This window comes from Microcaecilia unicolor, chromosome 7, assembly GCF_901765095.1.
Source record: "Microcaecilia unicolor chromosome 7, aMicUni1.1, whole genome shotgun sequence".
NCBI lineage: Eukaryota > Metazoa > Chordata > Amphibia > Gymnophiona > Siphonopidae > Microcaecilia > Microcaecilia unicolor.
In genome coordinates this window covers 57,352,188-57,370,524 of record NC_044037.1, presented here as the reverse complement: position 1 = coordinate 57,370,524, position 18,337 = coordinate 57,352,188, and the positions used below count along the sequence as shown (strand labels likewise).

General features: G+C 44.4%; 1 protein-coding gene and 1 long non-coding RNA gene across 2 annotated transcripts in view; one reads left to right on the top strand and one right to left on the bottom strand.

The window, feature by feature from the left end:
• Window positions 1-14,105, top strand: part of LOC115475170 — a 51,860-nt gene extending 37,755 nt beyond the window's left edge. Inside the window, exon 3 of the long non-coding RNA XR_003942960.1 lies at window positions 13,620-14,105. This is a non-coding gene — a long non-coding RNA (uncharacterized LOC115475170). The remainder of the gene's footprint in view (window positions 1-13,619) is intronic.
• Window positions 2,913-18,337, bottom strand: part of LOC115475169 — a 61,488-nt gene continuing 46,063 nt past the window's right edge. The window contains exons 3-7 of the mRNA XM_030210926.1: window positions 16,888-17,091; window positions 15,173-15,293; window positions 13,800-13,906; window positions 8,032-8,158; window positions 2,913-3,758 (exon numbers count right to left, since the gene is read on the bottom strand). Of these exons, the coding sequence (XP_030066786.1) occupies window positions 3,627-3,758; window positions 8,032-8,158; window positions 13,800-13,906; window positions 15,173-15,293; window positions 16,888-17,091 (691 nt within the window). The 3' untranslated portion in view covers window positions 2,913-3,626. The remainder of the gene's footprint in view (window positions 3,759-8,031; window positions 8,159-13,799; window positions 13,907-15,172; window positions 15,294-16,887; window positions 17,092-18,337) is intronic.

Genomic DNA, 18,337 nt, shown 5'->3' with positions numbered 1-18,337 from the left:
AGCATGTGACCATTTATTGCTCTATTGGGGAAAAAAAGCCCTTATTCTCACCACGGTAAAAAGTGGCCTAGCACATGGCATTTTCAGATGCCTAAACTAGCGCAGGCCACTTTTTACTGTGGCTTAGTAAAAGGATCCCATAATGAGCACTGCTGACCCGTTAATTTATACATGGAACTATATGTATACATTATACATAAGGTGCTGATTATGGGCACTTCCACATGTAAGCTACATCATTTGCATTATGGAACAATTTTATAAAGGTCACCAAAAATCAGGTGCCAAAATGCAGCACCCTAAGCACTAATTCTACAACAGCATCTGGGCACTCAGATTCCATTATAGAATAGTAGTGTAAGTTGGCATTTACATGCATATATTTAGGTGCACCCATTTATGCCATGTCAATAACAGGCATAAACTTGCATGCCTAAATGTGGCACTTTAGCATATAACCTACAGTATTTTGTAAGTTATGCACATAAATTTAGGGTTCGCTCATGCCTTGTCCATGTGCCTCCTGTGCATGCCCCCTTACTGCTGTGCACTATGGGACCCTTTTACAAAGTGGTGGTAAGTCCAACACGGGCTTACTGTACACTAATCTGGAGCTACCACCAGCCCAACTCAGGTGCTGGCGGTAGTTCCAGCACGTGCCATTTCCCATGCTGGGGAAAATAGGGTTGTAATTTTTAGCGCGCTGCTAGCCCAACAGTAATCAGGCAGCACTGCATGCTACCTGGTTAGTGCAGGAGCCCTTACCACCACCTCAAAGGGTGGCGGTAAGTGCTCCCCCTGGCGTGGGCCATGTGGTAAGAACAATCTTACCGCATGGCCATGGCTATTTTCAACCTTTTTTTTTAACCCGCTGTGGTAAAAAGGGCTGCAGCGTGCAGCAAAAACAGCCCCCACCGCTAGCACAGGGCCCTTTTTTTTACTGCAGCTTGGTAAAAGGATTCCTAAATGAGTTGCCCACTAAAGTTACAGAATACTGCTTAGCGCCCAACTAGCACATATGTGTGTAACTGTAACATTCTCCTGTGTAAGTACTAGTATTCTATAAGTAATGCGTGCTATTGGTACCTAACTCTAGGCGGCCTCTTATAGAATGAGTGGGTAAATGTACAGCTTACACATTTGGCTCAGGTGCCTAAGTTATCTGCTTTTTCTCTGAGACAAATGTGTAATCTATACTATAGAGGCCAAAATCTGTGCCTATATATCTACCATATACATATCCAAATTATTTCTTGTACATTCTAATATCCCCTTTCCAGGGTTCAGTGCGGTTTACTGCCCCTAAAATGTCTTAATCATACCCCCTCCACTCTTATGTATAGCACTTTGCATGTAGGAAACTACACATATAGTGTTATACATATAATACCATCCAATAAGTTTAACAAAAGCATGTACAAGTTCAGCACGTTCCTAAACATCTAAGTGCTCTTTGAATATCAGCTCAAAGTATATATGTGTGTATTTATAATTTAAGATACAATTAGTGTATCCTATATAATAATTCTCACCATCAACGTTCTAAAGTAGCTGCCTGTGTCCGTGGCTCCTGAGCTAGGCTCCGTAGCCAGGCTGACGTCACTCACAGCTGATTCCCAGGCAGGGGGAGGAGTACCCTCCCCCTGCCTGGGAATCAGCTGTGAATGCGCCGCTCCCTGCAACAAGACAAGCGTGGCACCGCAAACACCCCCCCTCGGCGCATCACCCAAGCCCCTCCCCCCCGGCGCATCACCACAAACACATCAACACCCCCCCCCCCCCGGGCACCAACCAAGCCCCTCCCCCCAAGCACTTCAACCCCCTCGCCACCCGCAGCTGCCAGTTCAAGACCCCAACTCCCTCCGATTTCTAGACCCCCCACCTCGGAGTTCCTGACCCCTGGACCCCCCCTGCCGCGACCCTCTTGAGCCCCCCTTTCCGCCGTCAACCCTCCTCCTCCACCGTCGCATACCTGTGCTGGTGGGGGACCCCAACCCCCGCCAGCCGAAGTCCTCTTCTCGGCTGCGCGGCGTGGACGAATGACGTGATCAAGTTGGAATCTGTGTGTGTGTGTCTGATGTCAGATGCACGAACACAAACTGATTCAAACACTCACATCATTCGTCCACGCCGCGTGGCCGAGAAGAGGACGTAGGCTGGTGGGGGTTGGGGTCCCCCGCCAGCACAGGTACGCGATGGCAGCGGGGTAAGGTTGGTGGCAGGAAGGGGGGCTCGAGAGGGTCACAGCAGGGGGGTCCAGGGGTCAGGAACTCCGAGGGGGTCTGTAAATCGGAGGGAGGAAGGCAGGGATGTGGGGTCTGGAACTCGGAGAGAGGCAGGGGGTCTGCAAATCGAAGGGAGGCAGGGAGGTGGGGTCTGGAACTCGGAGAGCGGGAGGGAGGGGTCTGGAACTCTGAGGGAGGGGGGTCGAACTGGGGGGGAGGGAGGGGTCTGAAATTCGGAGGAGGGGACGAGAGGGGAGGAATGCACCACCTATACAAAACGGGGGGACGACCCTAAAACTCGGAGGGAGGGAGGGACAACGACCCTGGAACACGGTGGAAGGGGGGACACTGGAACTGGGTGAGAGGGAGGGGTCCCAGGCACACACTCTCACAGACACACACTCGCACACAATCTCACTCACTCTGTCACGCACACACACTCACAAATTCACTCTCTCACAGTCACTCTCACACACACTCTCTTAAACATACACACCGAGGAAAATCTTGTTAGTGCCCGTTTCATTTGTGTCTGAAGCGGGCCTTTTCTACTAGTTAGTAAATAAAAGTGACACACACAGTGGAATAAAATATTATCATTAAACAGAGGCTGGAAGATCAGTGTAAAATTAAATTTTTCCAATACAACAGTCAGATACTAATTCATTATATATTAATAGTCTCTATTCCTGTACTTAACAAGAAGTTATATACAGAAGACAGCCCGCTTTCCAGAACAAACATCAGTACACATATCCTTTCCAAAAATATATGAGCAACGTATACACAAGGTAGATCACCAAATAGAAGACCTGATTGGTGAGACTAGGAGCACAACCTGCTGGCTATTTTTCCAATTTCCTTGATTAGAGGCAAGCAAGTGTGGTTTTATTCCCCTCTAGCTGCCCCTGATGCAGCCATATAGGCAAAATATGACCATGTCAGGCTGTGGTTGTATTTGTGCATTAAAGTTCTGAAATTGACTTCCACTATGCCTATGTCTTCTATTTGGTGATCTACCCTGTGTATACATTGCTTATTGCCTTGTAAATCCCTGCATCTCACTGTTCTTCCAAAATATAACCTCTCAGGATCCACGTGCACCCCCTGACGTCTGCAAAAAAATCTAGTCCCAATGGGACACTGTACAATGCTAACAATTGGTCTTGGAGTGCTATTAAAACAATAATCATTGCAGAGATTGCTGGAAGATGGGTTTACTATGGTTATTTCAGTCTACAACAATCAATGGAGGGGATTTAATTTTACAGTGTAAATACTATAGGAAATAAGAATCAAGTGCTATTTTCAGAAATATTCCTAAATTCATCAGAATGTTCCAGTTTTTATTAGTTTCCATAGTGTATTTTCTGACATTTTTGTCTACTGTGTCTGAAGCTTTTAATGGCCATATGGATATGGCTGCTGTGAACGTTCAATTCCATATGGTTTGGCTGACCACTGGGATTCTGTAGGTCCAGCTGATTGGTTAATGCTTTGTCTGTAGTCTACCCTTGGAAATAGTCCAAATTTCTGTAGAGAAAGGAAAGGCATGGAATTTATTTTGATCTACTACAAACTCCAAATTTTGCTATTTCTTTTGTAACCATGAATAATGATTAGGCAACCTTTTTTGTCAAGTTCAGTTTTTAATTTAGTACACATCAGCTTATGCACAAATTCCATAATCCTACACATGAAATGAATGCAACGTTCCTGAAATATATAGAAAAGTCCACAGACTCATCCAATTGACATTTTCTTTCTGTTGTAGTCGGAAGAGCAAAGGAACAGATTTTTATGTTGGAACCTATTCCCAAATACTAGGAAGCTATGGGGTGGAACTATTTTCAATTGTGATACCTAGATTTTTTGTGGATATTGTAACACAGAGATTTAACAAAAGAAAAGAAGATACCTTTTTATTGGACTAACTTAATACATTTTTTATTATCTTTTGAAGGCAATACCACTTTCTTCAGATCAGAAAACATTTCTGATCTAAAGAGGGTATTGCCTTCAAAAAATTGGGGGTCTTTTACTAAGGTGCATTAACGTTTTTAGCTCACGCTAAAAATCAGCTGGCACTAAGCGCAGAGATGCACATTATATTCCTATAGTCCAATAAAAAAAGGTATTGTCTTATTTTTTTCTTTTTGTTTTATCTTTATTTATTACTTTTACAAACGGGCTAACATGGCTACAAACCACTTTATCCATGTGGATATTGATAATTATTCACACCTGAGTAAAGGAAATATCACTTTTATGTACTTATTTCACTGAGTAATTATTTTAGTATCTATGCATTACTAAAATCACTATAAAAATAGGGAGACTTGACCATTTGATTGGTATGACATATAGAAAATACGTTTGGAAGGAAAGAAGGGACTGTTTGAACAGAGACCCCTGCCTATAAATTGTTTAAAAAAAGAAAAAGGCTCTCAACTAAAAGCACTCTGAACTCCAAAATTCTCCTGGCTGAACAAATGACCACAAGGAATGTCATTTTAGAGCCAGATCTCTCAACCAGATGTACCAGAGAACAAAGGTATGTGACTTCCTAAAAAAAAAAAAAATAACATTGTGTTGGGGTGTGAGGCCAACAGGGCACTATCTAGCTGCCCCTAATAACATGCTGGTGCCACCACCTGGGTCTTCAGAGCTGATAGCCAGGACCTTCTTGAGGCCTTCCTGTAGAGAGTCTACATGTGCCACTGACACTTGCAACAGACAGAAACCTCTCACCACATATCAGGCTTCAAAGACCCTCCAACTTTCATATATGCAACAGAGGTAGTCCCCATATTTGCCAGCAAAGTATCATAAAGACCTTCGCTAAGTACCCCTTTCAATGCATCTGGTCATCTCAAGAGCCAGGCTGTAAGACAGAATCATAATTTCTACCTCAGGGAGCCAGGCCTAAGGAGAAAGTGTAATCCTGCTGATCCCTGAGTCAGGAGACCTCTCCTTTGTGTGAACCTGAGACCTCCCCCTTTAGGCCTAAGTCCATATACCATAGGTGCCTTGGCTAATCTGGCGTTTACCAAAATTACAAAGTCAGATTGTATGGAAATCTACTAGAAGACTCAGCCTTGAAGAGGTCACAGGGAAACTCATAAGTCACTTCCATCAACAGCCCGTTAAAGTAGTTTACCCACCCCAGTCAAAGTCCACTCTTGCTGAGGGGACTTTGTACTCTGCCTTATTGAGGAGAAGGCATCATCAGAAAATGCCCATTCCCAGGATTCAGGGAGTGCATGCTCTATAAATGTGCCTGCACCATTTTTTGTGCCTGCAATGTACCCTATGACAATGCAAGAAGGGCTACTGCCTACCAGAACAAGATAGGCCTCCTGAACCTCCTCTGCGTTCTTTGTGATCTGATAGCTGAGATATGCCACTGCTGTGGCACTGTCAGGACTCTGATGGCTTTGCCTTGAATTTTTGTCTCATAAGCTTGTAACACCCTTCAGATGGCCCACATCTCCAACTGGTTTAATGACTAACTAGCCTTGGATGGCATCCATCAGCCCTGAGCTACCTGATCTTGACAGTAGGCTCCCTGATTGGACAAGCTGGCATCTGTTGCCACCACTGTACTACTGGGACTGTCTAGGTCCACTCCTTTCCTCAATTCCCTCAGCTTCACCCACACAGCTGACTAGCCTGTGACATCCACAGGAGATAAGATTCATTGCTCTGTATCTGCACTGACCAGTGCTCTAAACACAACTTCCACAAAAGTCACATATGCACCTGAGCCCACAGATCCAGCAAGTTCTTCGGTGCAGTGGCACCTACGAACTGCCTGCAATCCCATTCCTACAATCTGTCCAAGTTGGGAGCATCACAGCCTCAACTGAGCAAAGACTTGCAGACATCCCCGAGAGCTACCACAAGGCCACTAGGACTCAACCTTGAGGTGGCAGATCATAATTTCTACTTCAGGAAGCCAGGCCTAAGGAGAAAGTGTAATCCTGCTGCCATAGGCCAAGCTTCAACTATCAACTGGAGGTAAAGAATACTGACAAGTTCCAGGGCTGCACCATGCCTTATACAGATAATGTCTTCACTGGAAATTCCATGTTCTCTGCTGTCTGCTGGACTGGTCTAGCAGGATGATAAGGAAACCATAGTTTCATGAGCATAAATGACTTTTAAATGAGCAGTATGCAAAATATCTTTTAGTCACATGCATTATGAACACACTAGTAAAAGAGGCCTGTTTCTGTGTGAAATGAAACTGGTGCTAGCAAGGGCTCCCTCCCCCTCACCCCCCCAACCACCCCTCACCCGCCCCCAACCCCCCTCACCCTCCCCCCAACCCCCCTCAACCTCCCCCTGGGAGTTCCCTGCACCCCTGTCTTTCGAGTTCCACACCCCCGTTCGTCGGTCCCTCTCTGTCCTCCGAGTTTGAGCCCCCTTCCCCTCGGAGTTCCATGCCCCCTACCTGCATCCCTTCCTGTCCTCTTTTTTCTAGGTGCCCCTCCCTTCCCTTACAGTTGCAGGACCCCACCTCCTGTTGGAGTTACAGGCCCCCGCCTCTCCCCTTCCAGGTCCCGCCCCTCCCCCCTCTGTCGTCCCAAGACCCCCTCCCCCCTCTCTCATCCCAGGACCCCCTTCCCCCCCTCTCTCATCCCAGGATCCCCTTCCCCCCCCTCTCTCATCCCAGGACTCCCCTCTCTCGTCCCGTGCCGTCCAAGTTCCATGCCCCCCCCCCCTCCACCAATTTCCAGCGCCTCCCTCCCTCTCTCTCTCTGTGGCCTCCGAGTGCAAGCAGGACATGTGCTGCTGCCCCTGCTCTTCATAAGTGCCGGCTGTTCTTTAAAATTTTTACCTCCTGCTCGGCAGGCAACAGTGAAATCCAGCACGCACGGACACCGCTTCAGACTGCCTTCGTTCTTGCTTCTGTTTCAGTTGTGCCTCTGGTCCCGCCCTCATTTCCTGTTTGCAGAAGGGCGGGACCAGAGGCACAGCTGAAACAGAAGCAAAAGCGAAGGCAGTCTGAAGCGGCATCCATCCATGCTGGACTTCACTGTTGCCGGCTGAGCAGGAGGTAAAAAGTTTTAAAGAACAGCCAGCACTCACGAAGGGCAGGAGTGGTGGCAGCAGCAGCACACGTCCTGCTTAAACTCGGAGGCCACAGAGAGAGAGGGAGGGAGGCACTAGGCGGTGGAAATCGGAGGAGAGGGGGGGCGTGGAACTCGGAGGGGATTGGGGCCGTGGAACTCGGATGGACTGGAGTGGAAGGAGGGAGGGAGGTAGGGGGTCATGGAACTCGGGGGGGGGGGGATTCTTTACTCACCTCCGGTGGCTGGTGCTGGGTTCCTTTGCCTCTCACTTCCCATTGGTCCGCCCTGTGACGTCATCCCCAGGGCGGGCCAATGGGAACTGTGTTACGAACCCAGGCATCCAGACAGAGGTGCAAATTATTATATAGGATTTGTGTATGCTTTTTGCATACTTTAATAAATATATGTCTTGCTGTAGGATCAATTTATTTCATTATTGCTTGATATCAAGTCTGGACAGTGTCAGCCTTATATAAAGATTCTTTTTGTAATGAATGCAATTAACTAGACATTCATGCAAATATGGAGTGAGCTATATTTTTCACTAAAGAATTATAAACATGCAGAAATACCTGTACAGTTCTTGGTACATTTTGATCTGGGGCTGTACCAGCCTATATAAAGCTTTCTTCCAGTTAAAAGCAACATCCCAGCAGCAAACTTATATGATGACAGAATGAAGCATGTGGCACTATTTGTTAAAAATTAGAGAAGTGAATATTACATACAGGAATGGGGGTTTCTTCCTCGTAATCCTCATCGGGTGTAGCTGGGCTTCTGCTGTCCTGCACATAGGGACTGAAGGCAGCATTGGGTTTTCTTGGTGGAACTGTTTTCAACTGAGGTACCAGATGGCTATTAAAATAAAATACTTGTTACCTTCTTTAATTTGCAGAATTTAGTATAGAGAAACAATTATAAATGCAGTAAGGTTATTCTAATTTCTTGTTAAAGTCATTAAAATTCATATTCAGTAGGCCACTCTTCACTTAAAGATAATTGGATAATTTATCCAGTTACCTTGCAGCAGGTTTTCAGCTGACTTACTTGCATAGGTTAGACTGTTAAATATATATTCCAAAACATATATGAGCATATGATATAGTAAATGACAGCAGGTAAAGAAATGCTAGGACAGCTATTTATGTGATGATACTTACCCAGAAAAGTTAACCAAATAGCACTGAATATCAGTCACATCTGGTTATTTTATAGTATCACCACACCAATACCCCTGATCCCTCCCACACTTAACCATAACAGAAATTATCTGGTTAATATTCAAAAGCCTGGTGAGTGACAACATATCCAGATTTGAACAACCATACAAAAATGGGCTAGAAATGGGCCGCCCAACAGTGTACTATGTCAAAATAGCAAGGGTGTGTGTCTTGGAAGGGACTATGTACCGAACATCTACAAAGAAGGCTGTCCTAAGTCACACCTGATTCAGTCATGTCCAGGCTACAAAATGATGCTCTGACTGAGCAGCAGACCACTGTAGAGATTAAGGAGATGTCCTGCCTTTAAAGGCAGGACATCTCCTTAATCCCTCAGTGTTTGCTGTCCTCCCTCTCCTCTGAAAGTGAAACTGAAAGGGGATATCAGGCTCTATGACAGCTTCAGGTATTATGGACATTCTTAGCAAAGCAGAGAGCAAGTCTGAGAAGTAGCCTAGGGGTTAGCGCAATGGACTTTAAAACCAAAGGGCTCAGGTTTATATCCCACTTTTAAGTCTTTTTTTTATTGCAAGCCCTCCAGAAATAGAAAAATACCTACTGTACCTAAATATATAAGCCACCTGCAAGCCTGAAGCATGGGCGTAGCTTGTTTCATTTGGGGGGGCAAAGGATGGGGCAGGGCATATTAGCATATTCATTTGCATGAATATATATACACTAATATGGAGGAATGAAGGAAGGGAGAAAGAACTGGCTTTTTTGGGAATAACCATAATGAATATGTATGAGATATCTCATACATATATATTATGGTTATTCCCAAAAAATCCAGCTCTTTCTCCCTTCCTTCCTCCTTACCCAGCACTCCCTTTTCCTCTCTAGTAGTATTTCCCCACCCCCTTTTCCCATACCATGCTAGTGTAGACCTTAGAAATGCATAAGCTCTATATGTAGATCCTTCAAGAGGTAGTGTGTCATGATTTAGGCTCTATACCCTTTCTAATGTTTTGGTGCCATCTCAGTAAGGCCAACACACAATCTCTCCACTGCAAAACACTATACACAAACTTGTGCAAAAACCCACTCATAACCTTACCAAACCATAACAGAACTAATTCCAAGGACACGACGAGCTACAACCTGATGCGTGGAAAGGCAGCACTGTAATTACACCGGGCTCTAAAACACCAGTACACTACCTAATGAAAAAAAAAACAAACCAAAAAGGGCTGCAAATACTACACACTAGCAGAATACTGCACCTTGATCAATCATGAAAAAAACATGACAACAGATATGACAAGGAACAAGAAATAAAAAAATATGAAGGCAAAATACTGAACTGGAAAGTTACCTCAAGAAGTTAGACTCGGCATGCAGCAATACTAGAAAAATTGAAACTTACATGCAAAATATCACAGATGCAAATTTCCAAAAGCTGACATATTCCAATTAATACATTCTGAATAAAATACTTTTTTCTACCTTTGTTGTCTGAGCATTTGTTTTTTCTATTTGCTTTGGTCCCAGTGTCTTCTGTTTTATGCAGTGTCTTCTTTCCATTTGATATTTTTCACTCACCATGTCCACCATCCTCCTGTGTCCATATGCGTCCTGTCTACCACCTGTAGCCCTGTCCCTATCCTTCCTCGAGTTTCAGTATCTGCCCTCAAAATGTTCCAAGCCAGCCCTTAAATTCAGCAGTTTTCCTTCCATCCATATCTAGCATTTCTTCTCACTGCCCTCCCCTCCATCCATCCATCTATCTATGTGCATCTACTTCATCTCTCTTCCCTCCCCTCCATCCATGTCCAGCATTTATCCTCTCTTCCTTCCCCTCCATGTGCATCTCCTTCCTTTGTCTTTCCTTCCCTCCATCCATCCTTGTCCAACATTTCTCCTCTCTTAACTGCCCTCCACTCCATCCATGTCCAGCATTTCTCCTCTCTTCCCTCCCCTCCATCCATGTGCATCTCCTTCCTGACTTCCCTCCCCTCCATCCATCCATGTTCAGCAACTCTCCATTCTCCCCTGCCCTCTCCTCCATCCACCCATATCCAGTAAATTTCCTCTCCCCTGCCTCCTCCATTCATCCATCCATGTCCAGCAATTCTCCTCTCTCCCCAGCCCTCTCCTCCATCCACCCATATCCAACAAAATTCCTCACTCCCCTGCCCCAATTCATCCATCCATGTCCAGCAATTCTCCTCTCCCCTGCCCTCTCCTCCATCCATCCATGTCCAGCAACTCTCCATTCTCCCCTGCCCTCTCCTCCATCCATCCATGACCAGCAACTCTCCATTCTTCCCTGCCCTCTCCTCCATCCATCCATGTCCAGCAACTCTCCATTCTTCCCTGCCCTCTCCTCCATCCATCCATATCCAGCAAATTTCCTCTGTCACCTGCCCCCTCCATCCATCCATGTCCAGCAACTCTCCATTCTCCCCTGCCCTCTCCTCCATCCACCCATATCCAGCAAAATTGTTCTTTCCCCTGCCCCCATTCATCCATCCATGTCCAGCAACTTTCCATTCTCCCCTGCCCTCTCCTCCATCCACCCATATCCAACAAAATTCCTCACTCCCCTGCCCCAATTCATCCATCCATGTCCAGCAATTCTCCTCTCCCCTGCCCTCTCCTCCATCCATCCATGTCCAGCAACTCTCCATTCTCCCCTGCCCTCTCCTCCATCCATCCATGACCAGCAACTCTCCATTCTTCCCTGCCCTCTCCTCCATCCATCCATATCCAGCAAATTTCCTCTGTCACCTGCCCCCTCCATCCATCCATGTCCAGCAACTCTCCATTCTCCCCTGCCCTCTCCTCCATCCACCCATATCCAGCAAAATTGTTCTTTCCCCTGCCCCCATTCATCCATCCATGTCCAGCAACTTTCCATTCTCCCCTGCCCTCTCCTCCATCCACCCATATCCAGCAAAATTCCTCTCTCCCCTGCCCCCATTCATCCATCCATGTCCAGCAATTCTCCTCTCTCCCCTGCCCTCCTCTCCATATCCAGCAATCTCTTCTCTCCCCCTGCCCTCCCCTCCTCTCCTTGTCCAGCGATCTCTTCTCTCCCCCTGTCATCCTCTCCTCTCCATGTCCAGCGATCTCTTATCTCTCCCCCTGTCATCCTCCCATCCATGTCCAGCAATTTTCCCTGCCCTCCCTCAGCTCTCCGTCAGCCCTCCTCTTCGTCCCCCCCCCCCCCCCCCGGCGTGTTTATCCTTTTTATTTTCAGTGGCAGTGAAGAAGAAAGCACTGGGGGCTCACCTCCAGCTTCTCCCTTCCCTTACAGTGTCCCACCTTCTGCGATGATGCATTTCCTGTTTCCGCGAGGGCGGGACACTGTGTGAGGGAAGGGAGAAGCTGGAGGCGAGCCCGCAGTGCTTTCTTCTTTACTGCCGTCGCTACCACTGCAAATAAAAGGTTAAACGCGCCGGGGGGAAGGAACGGAGAGGAGGGCTGACAGTCGCGGAGCTGAGAGCTGAGGGCGGGATGGAGGGAGAGCTGCCTTCAGCGCTGCGCCGGCCTTGCATTTGGGGGGGCAATGCCCCCCTCGTCCCCCCCAAACTACGCCCATGGCCTGAAGGCTATTGAGGTGGTGTATATTCAGGTATAGTACATATTTTTCTGTTCCTAGAGGGCTCACAATTACAGAAGCAAAGAGTAGGAAGAGTTGGCTCTTCTCAAAAACCAGAGGAGACGTGATGATGGAAATCAAATCGTTATTGCAAGAAACGACTCAAAACAGCAGTCATGTTTCGGCATTCATGTGCCTTCCTCAGTGAAGAAATGTGATTTTGACAGTCCAGTGTTACTATCTTGCTTAACTTTGGATTATATTTATATTGTTCGTCAATATATATTAAAAAAAATAAAGACATTGTTTTACATAATCAGCTATACATCATAAGACTCCTGAGGAAGGTGCGTGGATGGTGCTATATGTATTCTGTAAACCACATCTAAAGGCACAGTTTATAGAATACGCGTAGACACTTTCTCCATCGGCACTAATTATTTTGGTGACAAATATAGAATCTGGCGCATAGTGTGTAACTGCAAGGGGGGCATTCAAGTGGGTAGGACATGGGCCGATCGTAGTCTGTCACCAAGTGACGTGCACAACTTATAGAATACTATCAATTTACATGGCGTACCAAAGCAGCTTTATGCTGGTATTCTATAATTTATTTATTTATTACATTTGTATCCCGCACTTTCCCACTAAAAGCAGGCTCAATGCGGCTTACATAGTAATAGGTAACACAGAATTTTGTTATGTAAAGTATGAAATTAAGTATAACATAGTAATAGGATGGATGGGTAGTAATAGGATGGATGGGTAGGTAGAGACAGGTGATAGGAAGGTAAGGTGGGAGATAGAGTTTGGGTCAATGTCATTTCTCTTCAGTATATGTAAGGTAGATGGGTTCATAAGATTAATCTGGGTCCTTTGGGTAGGCTTGCTTGAATAAATAATGGCTTAGGCATTGCACAAATGTTGTTATAGAACTGGTGCTCAGTGTAACCATTTTGGCAACTAAATCGAGACACCAAGTTATAGAATTGTCCCCTAATTGCTTAGTGCACATTAGTAAAAGAACCTCTCCCCCTGATTCTGTAAAGGTTGCCAAAACTTGCGCCCACAAATTTAGTCACTTTCCTGTCTTTGCACACACAATTTAATTGAATAACAAGCCAATTAGTGCCAACATTTGGCTTTTTAACAAGCAATTATTGGCACTAATTAGATTTAATTGGGGCAAATGCGCGTAAATTTAGGTGTGGGATCAACACCTAAAATTTCCATTTGTTCCAAAAATGAGGATGCAGAAATAGGAGGGCCATGGGCGTTTCAGGGTGGAATTGGGATGTGGCTTTGAGTTACACACATAATTATAGAATAATGGTGTTCCACGCATAAAATTTAGGTGCGGGCATTTGCACCACATTTTCGTTGGTGCAAATGACCATGCCTACATTTATGTGTGACTTTCCACTTGTGTGTATTCTATAAACCACCCCGAACTCTAAGTGTGGCTTATAGAATACCGCTTAAGCAGATTTTTTTCTGTGCTGATTTTTTAGGCACCGTTTATAGAATGTAACCTTCTATGTCTTTATTACAGGTTTCTAATGTTGCTTAGTCCTCTAACCAGGAGACCGAAAAGTAAAACCTCAAACATGTATTTCACCCTAGAAATAAAGCAGTCATCTTAATGATCCTACAGTTTCTGAATGGAACAGTGATAGGACTGTGGCTTTCAAGCCTCACAAGTTCAGAGGACCTTGAGGAAAACATAACTTACTTGAAGCCTTTCAAATGATCTGGGTAATGTGGTGACTGATGACGTTCAGTCTCTGGATTTTGTGGTAGAGGTCTCTGTAGTGGTAAAATCGGCCGAGACCAATCATCCTGTGTACATAAGGAAACAGAAAATGCTCTTTATGTATTTATACAGTAGAATTTAATAGAACTTTAGCAAAGATGCAAGAAAACCAGACACAGTGGTAAAGAAGAAAAACACAAGAATGACATTGCAAATACAAGAGTCAGTAACCAGCAACTATTATGTACAATGTATGAGAAAAATAAGTTCCTCAAGCACTTTAAAATATGTAATACTTTGTATTGTTTGAATATTTTTACTGCTGTAATTGTCTATTGCTTATGTTTGAGTTATTCTTGCTGTACACCGCCTTGAGTGAATTCCTTCAAAAAGGCAGTAAATAAATCCTAATAAATAAATAAAGAGCCCAAGAAAATGTGCATACAGATAAAAAAATATATATTCCCAACTGTAATTGGTGCAATTGACCTGATTAAAAAGAATTTCCAAGCATGCCTGGATATGTTGTCCGAACATATGAACTTTCAGAGTGGCTTTGAAAACATACTTCTTGTATATGGTGATGGGTAATTGTTTTGGTTACAGTATTACCAGAGGACATGACTCTCTCCTCTCTTCTTTCTTTTCTTTTCTTCTCTTTCCTATCCATTTATTGTAGTTTTTTTCTTTCTCACAATTGTAAACCATTTTGTTATGTCCTTACTTAAGGTTAAAAGGTAATATACTAAGACTTTCAACAAACTAACCTACTAAGATGTTTTAATCTGATGAGATGTTATTTTATTTTATTGATTATGTCCATTATATTTTGTATATGTTTATTGTATGTACATTTTGTTATCCTCATAGGATTTATAACAGTGGTTCCCAAACCTGATCCTGGAGGCACTCAGGTTTTCAGAATATCCACAATGAATATTCATGAGAGAGATTTGCATGCAGTGGAGGTAATGCATGCAAATCTCTCTCATGAATCTTTATTGTGGATATCCCGAAAACCTGACTGGCTGGGGTGCTTCCAGGTCCAGGTTTGGGAACCACTGATTTATGAGATTTGCGGGCTATGAGTTTTTACAAAAAAAAACAATAAACAATGACCACTCACGTTTGACAAATACTTGCAAGTTAAGGCAACATTTTTAGCAGAATGAGGGCATAAAATAAATATAAATGCTTTAATCCTGCGTGACAGGACTCTGACATAACCAATAAACAACATAAAGAAAAGATATTTGCCTTTTCATTTGAAGTAGAAAGGAATGATCTTTGATCGTCTGCAAAAAAATATGGAGGATGCACCGTGCAACACACAGAGCACATTCCCTTATTACCGTTCTCTGCTGAGGTCGAAGGACATTCTGCAAAACACCACTGTCCTCAGGTATATATGCCAAGTTATTATGCTGTGAATAGCCTAGTGCAGAGTTGTACGCATTTATGGTTCTTTGGTTCCTGGAAAAGAAGAAATAATAAAATGTTTCTAGAACTAAGTGCTTACAGGAAAACATTTTTGTTTCATTTTGAAATGTAGCCATGTGTAGGGCAATTTTTAAAACATTTGGATGTGCACAGAGGCCTGCAAGTACATTATACCCACGGGCCTGCTGGCATATTTTCAACAGTAAACCCTGCACAAGGTTTCTCTCTGAAAATCCAGCTGGCAGAGGCATAGTAGGTCCAATACAGCCATGGAAATTGTGTAAGGGACTCGCTAAATAAAAGCCCTGTATATGGTTGATATGTTATAAAATCTAACCCTGCTCCTCTCCTGCCTCATTTTGAATGTGGGTAAAATAAGGGGGCAATTTCCAGTGGGACTTTACCCAGGGGAACAACTTTGAAAACTGCCATCTCTATGGAAAGACATGAACAAATGGGTCACATGGGGATCTATGTGGTCTCCAAAAAGATCATGTATAAATCTGTCTTTTAATATTCCTTTTGTTGGCACCCTGCTAGGAATGTTACCTTGGCGTAATGCAGTATATACATAAAGGAAAAAGATGCCACATGTTAGTTTTTATTTGGTGTAATTTATTGTGACCTCAGTCACAAAGGATCTTGGAAGTTGCCGTGAGTCTCAGTATTAATTCCACTGCTGATAGCCTGCTATGTGTTGCAGTAATGCAGGGGTACCATATACCTTAGCATTTACATTGGTATATGAGGAAGTGATTTTTGTAGCTGGCTTTCCCCACTGGGAAAAGGCAAGGAAGGAACTAGTGATGTTACAGAAGTTATAAACTGAGAGGGATAATTGTCTTTGCCTCATTTCTACCATGTTGACAAGAGGGAGCACTATTCTCCTGAGTCAGTATGGCCCTAAGTTCTGAGTGTGAAACAAAGGCCTTGGACAAAGAAAAAGTGAGGGGCTATTGGATTTGCCTCTTTGTGCTTGAAGAAAGTCAAGGGGCTGGCTGAAAACCTGTGAGCACTGTAGCAGTACACTGGGAGAGAATCTTTGAGATTATTGGCCTGAAGCCCATGACCAGTGGTAGAGATACCCTGGGGAACAGACACTCAGACTTTGAGTGGGAAGCCTATGACCAGTAGGGAAGCTTCTTGGGAAAGAGGATGTACAGTAAGTGTTTCACCTGAGAAGAATAGTATACGTTTTTGAAAAATTACCAAAGCAGAGTACTCCTGGGTTCAGGAAACCCAAGGAGAAAGAGAGGTGTATTTGCAGAAGAACAGCCTGCAGTAGAGAAAGTGAACTATAAAAAAGGAATTGTGACAGAGGATCCACCAGAGCTAGAAGAAGAGATTAGAGAAGAAAAAGTTAGCAGAAGTAACCCACTATTATTTTTGTGTGTTTCTATAGGTTTTGATTATTTTTATGTCTGTGAAGTCTAACAAAATCACGTGAACAGATGTAGGGCTTTGAAGAGAAATCTTCCTTCTGCTCTTCAAAACCCACCAAAAGAAGGTAAGGAGAGGTTTCTACCTTCAGCACTCTAGTCTTAGAACTGCCAGATTACACAGTCCACCAAACCCACTACAATTGGAAGCCTAAGGCCATTCTTTAAAATATGAATAAATGACTCACCTGTTACTTTTGTCACGTTTAACTTTTTTGTTTGATTTCTTGCTCTTACAGTAGTGGATTGCCTGTGCTATCACTGCAACAACAAAAGCAAGTGCCACCCCAGGAAGCGTCACCATTACAATAAGGTCCAGTGTATTCCATAGTTGGTCGCATTTAGAGCCTATGTACCAGTAGGTTCCCCACTGGCCCCTATAGTATGGGCACCTGAATAGACAAAAATAACATTAAAAAATCCAATGCTTTTGAAAAGATTCAATTCTGTGGAACAACTTTTTAAAACATTAAACATGATTAAAAATAATGAGATATTTTGAGAAGATGTAAGTGTCCAACAAAGTTGGACAACAAATTACTATATATTTATTGATCAATATATAAAGAAGGCAGCAAGCATGTTTTTTTTTAACACAGCTGCATCATAAAAAAAATACATATATTCAGCACTGCTGTCTGGATAGGTGGTGGTACTGAATATACATGGAGGGTGATCGCCAACAGAAGCTATACATATGTCAGGAATAGACTTCCTGAGCCGGTACGTCAAGCTCCATCTCTAGCCGTCTTCAAATCTAGGCTAAAAGTCCACCTTTTTGATGCTGCTTTTAACTCTTAACCCTTACTCACTTGCTCAGTACTCTTATTTTATCATCCCCACCTTAGTAATTCCCTTATCTCTTATTTGTCCTGTTTGTCCTAATTAGATTGTAAGCTCTGTCGAGCAGGGACTGTCTCTTCATGTACAAGTGTACAGCGCTGCGTACATCTAGTAGCGCTATGGAAATGATAAGTAGTAGTATATATGTAATCAGTGGCGTAGCAAGGGCGGGGCGGTGGGGGCGGTCCGTCCCGGGTGCACGCTGCTGGAGGGGTGCAGAGAGCAGCCGCATGCCTGTCGGCTCCGCTGGTTCCCTGCTCCCTCTGCCCCGGAACAGGTTACTCCCAGCAGCTAGGAATGCACTCCGGGGGGGGGGGGGGCTGGGGGGGGGGGGTTGATGCGCCGGGGGGGGGTGTCATTGCACCGGTGGTGGTTGTCATGCTCTACTTGGGGGACGGACGCCGCTGCACCCGGGGAGGGGGTGCGCAGCGGCGATCCGCCCCGGGTGGCAGCCAACCTAGGCACGCCACTGCATGTAATGGGTAGTTCTATAAACTGGATGCTAACATTTACATGCCCACTGTGCATGTAAATGTTTAGAAAACTACATAGGTAGGTGTACACTTCAGCATTTTGCCTAAGCACTATTCTTTAAATACTTGACTATCTTGCATAGCGAGTATTTACAATGGGGGTGTACACATGGGTATAGCAAGGGCAAGACATAGACGGTGCTCCGTGTAACTTACAGAATACTGTAAGTTATGTGCATCTTTGCAGCATTTAGGCATCCTGTAAGTGCAGATTCCTAAATGTTAGGTGCACTGATACCACAGAGACAATAGTGCAAGGTCT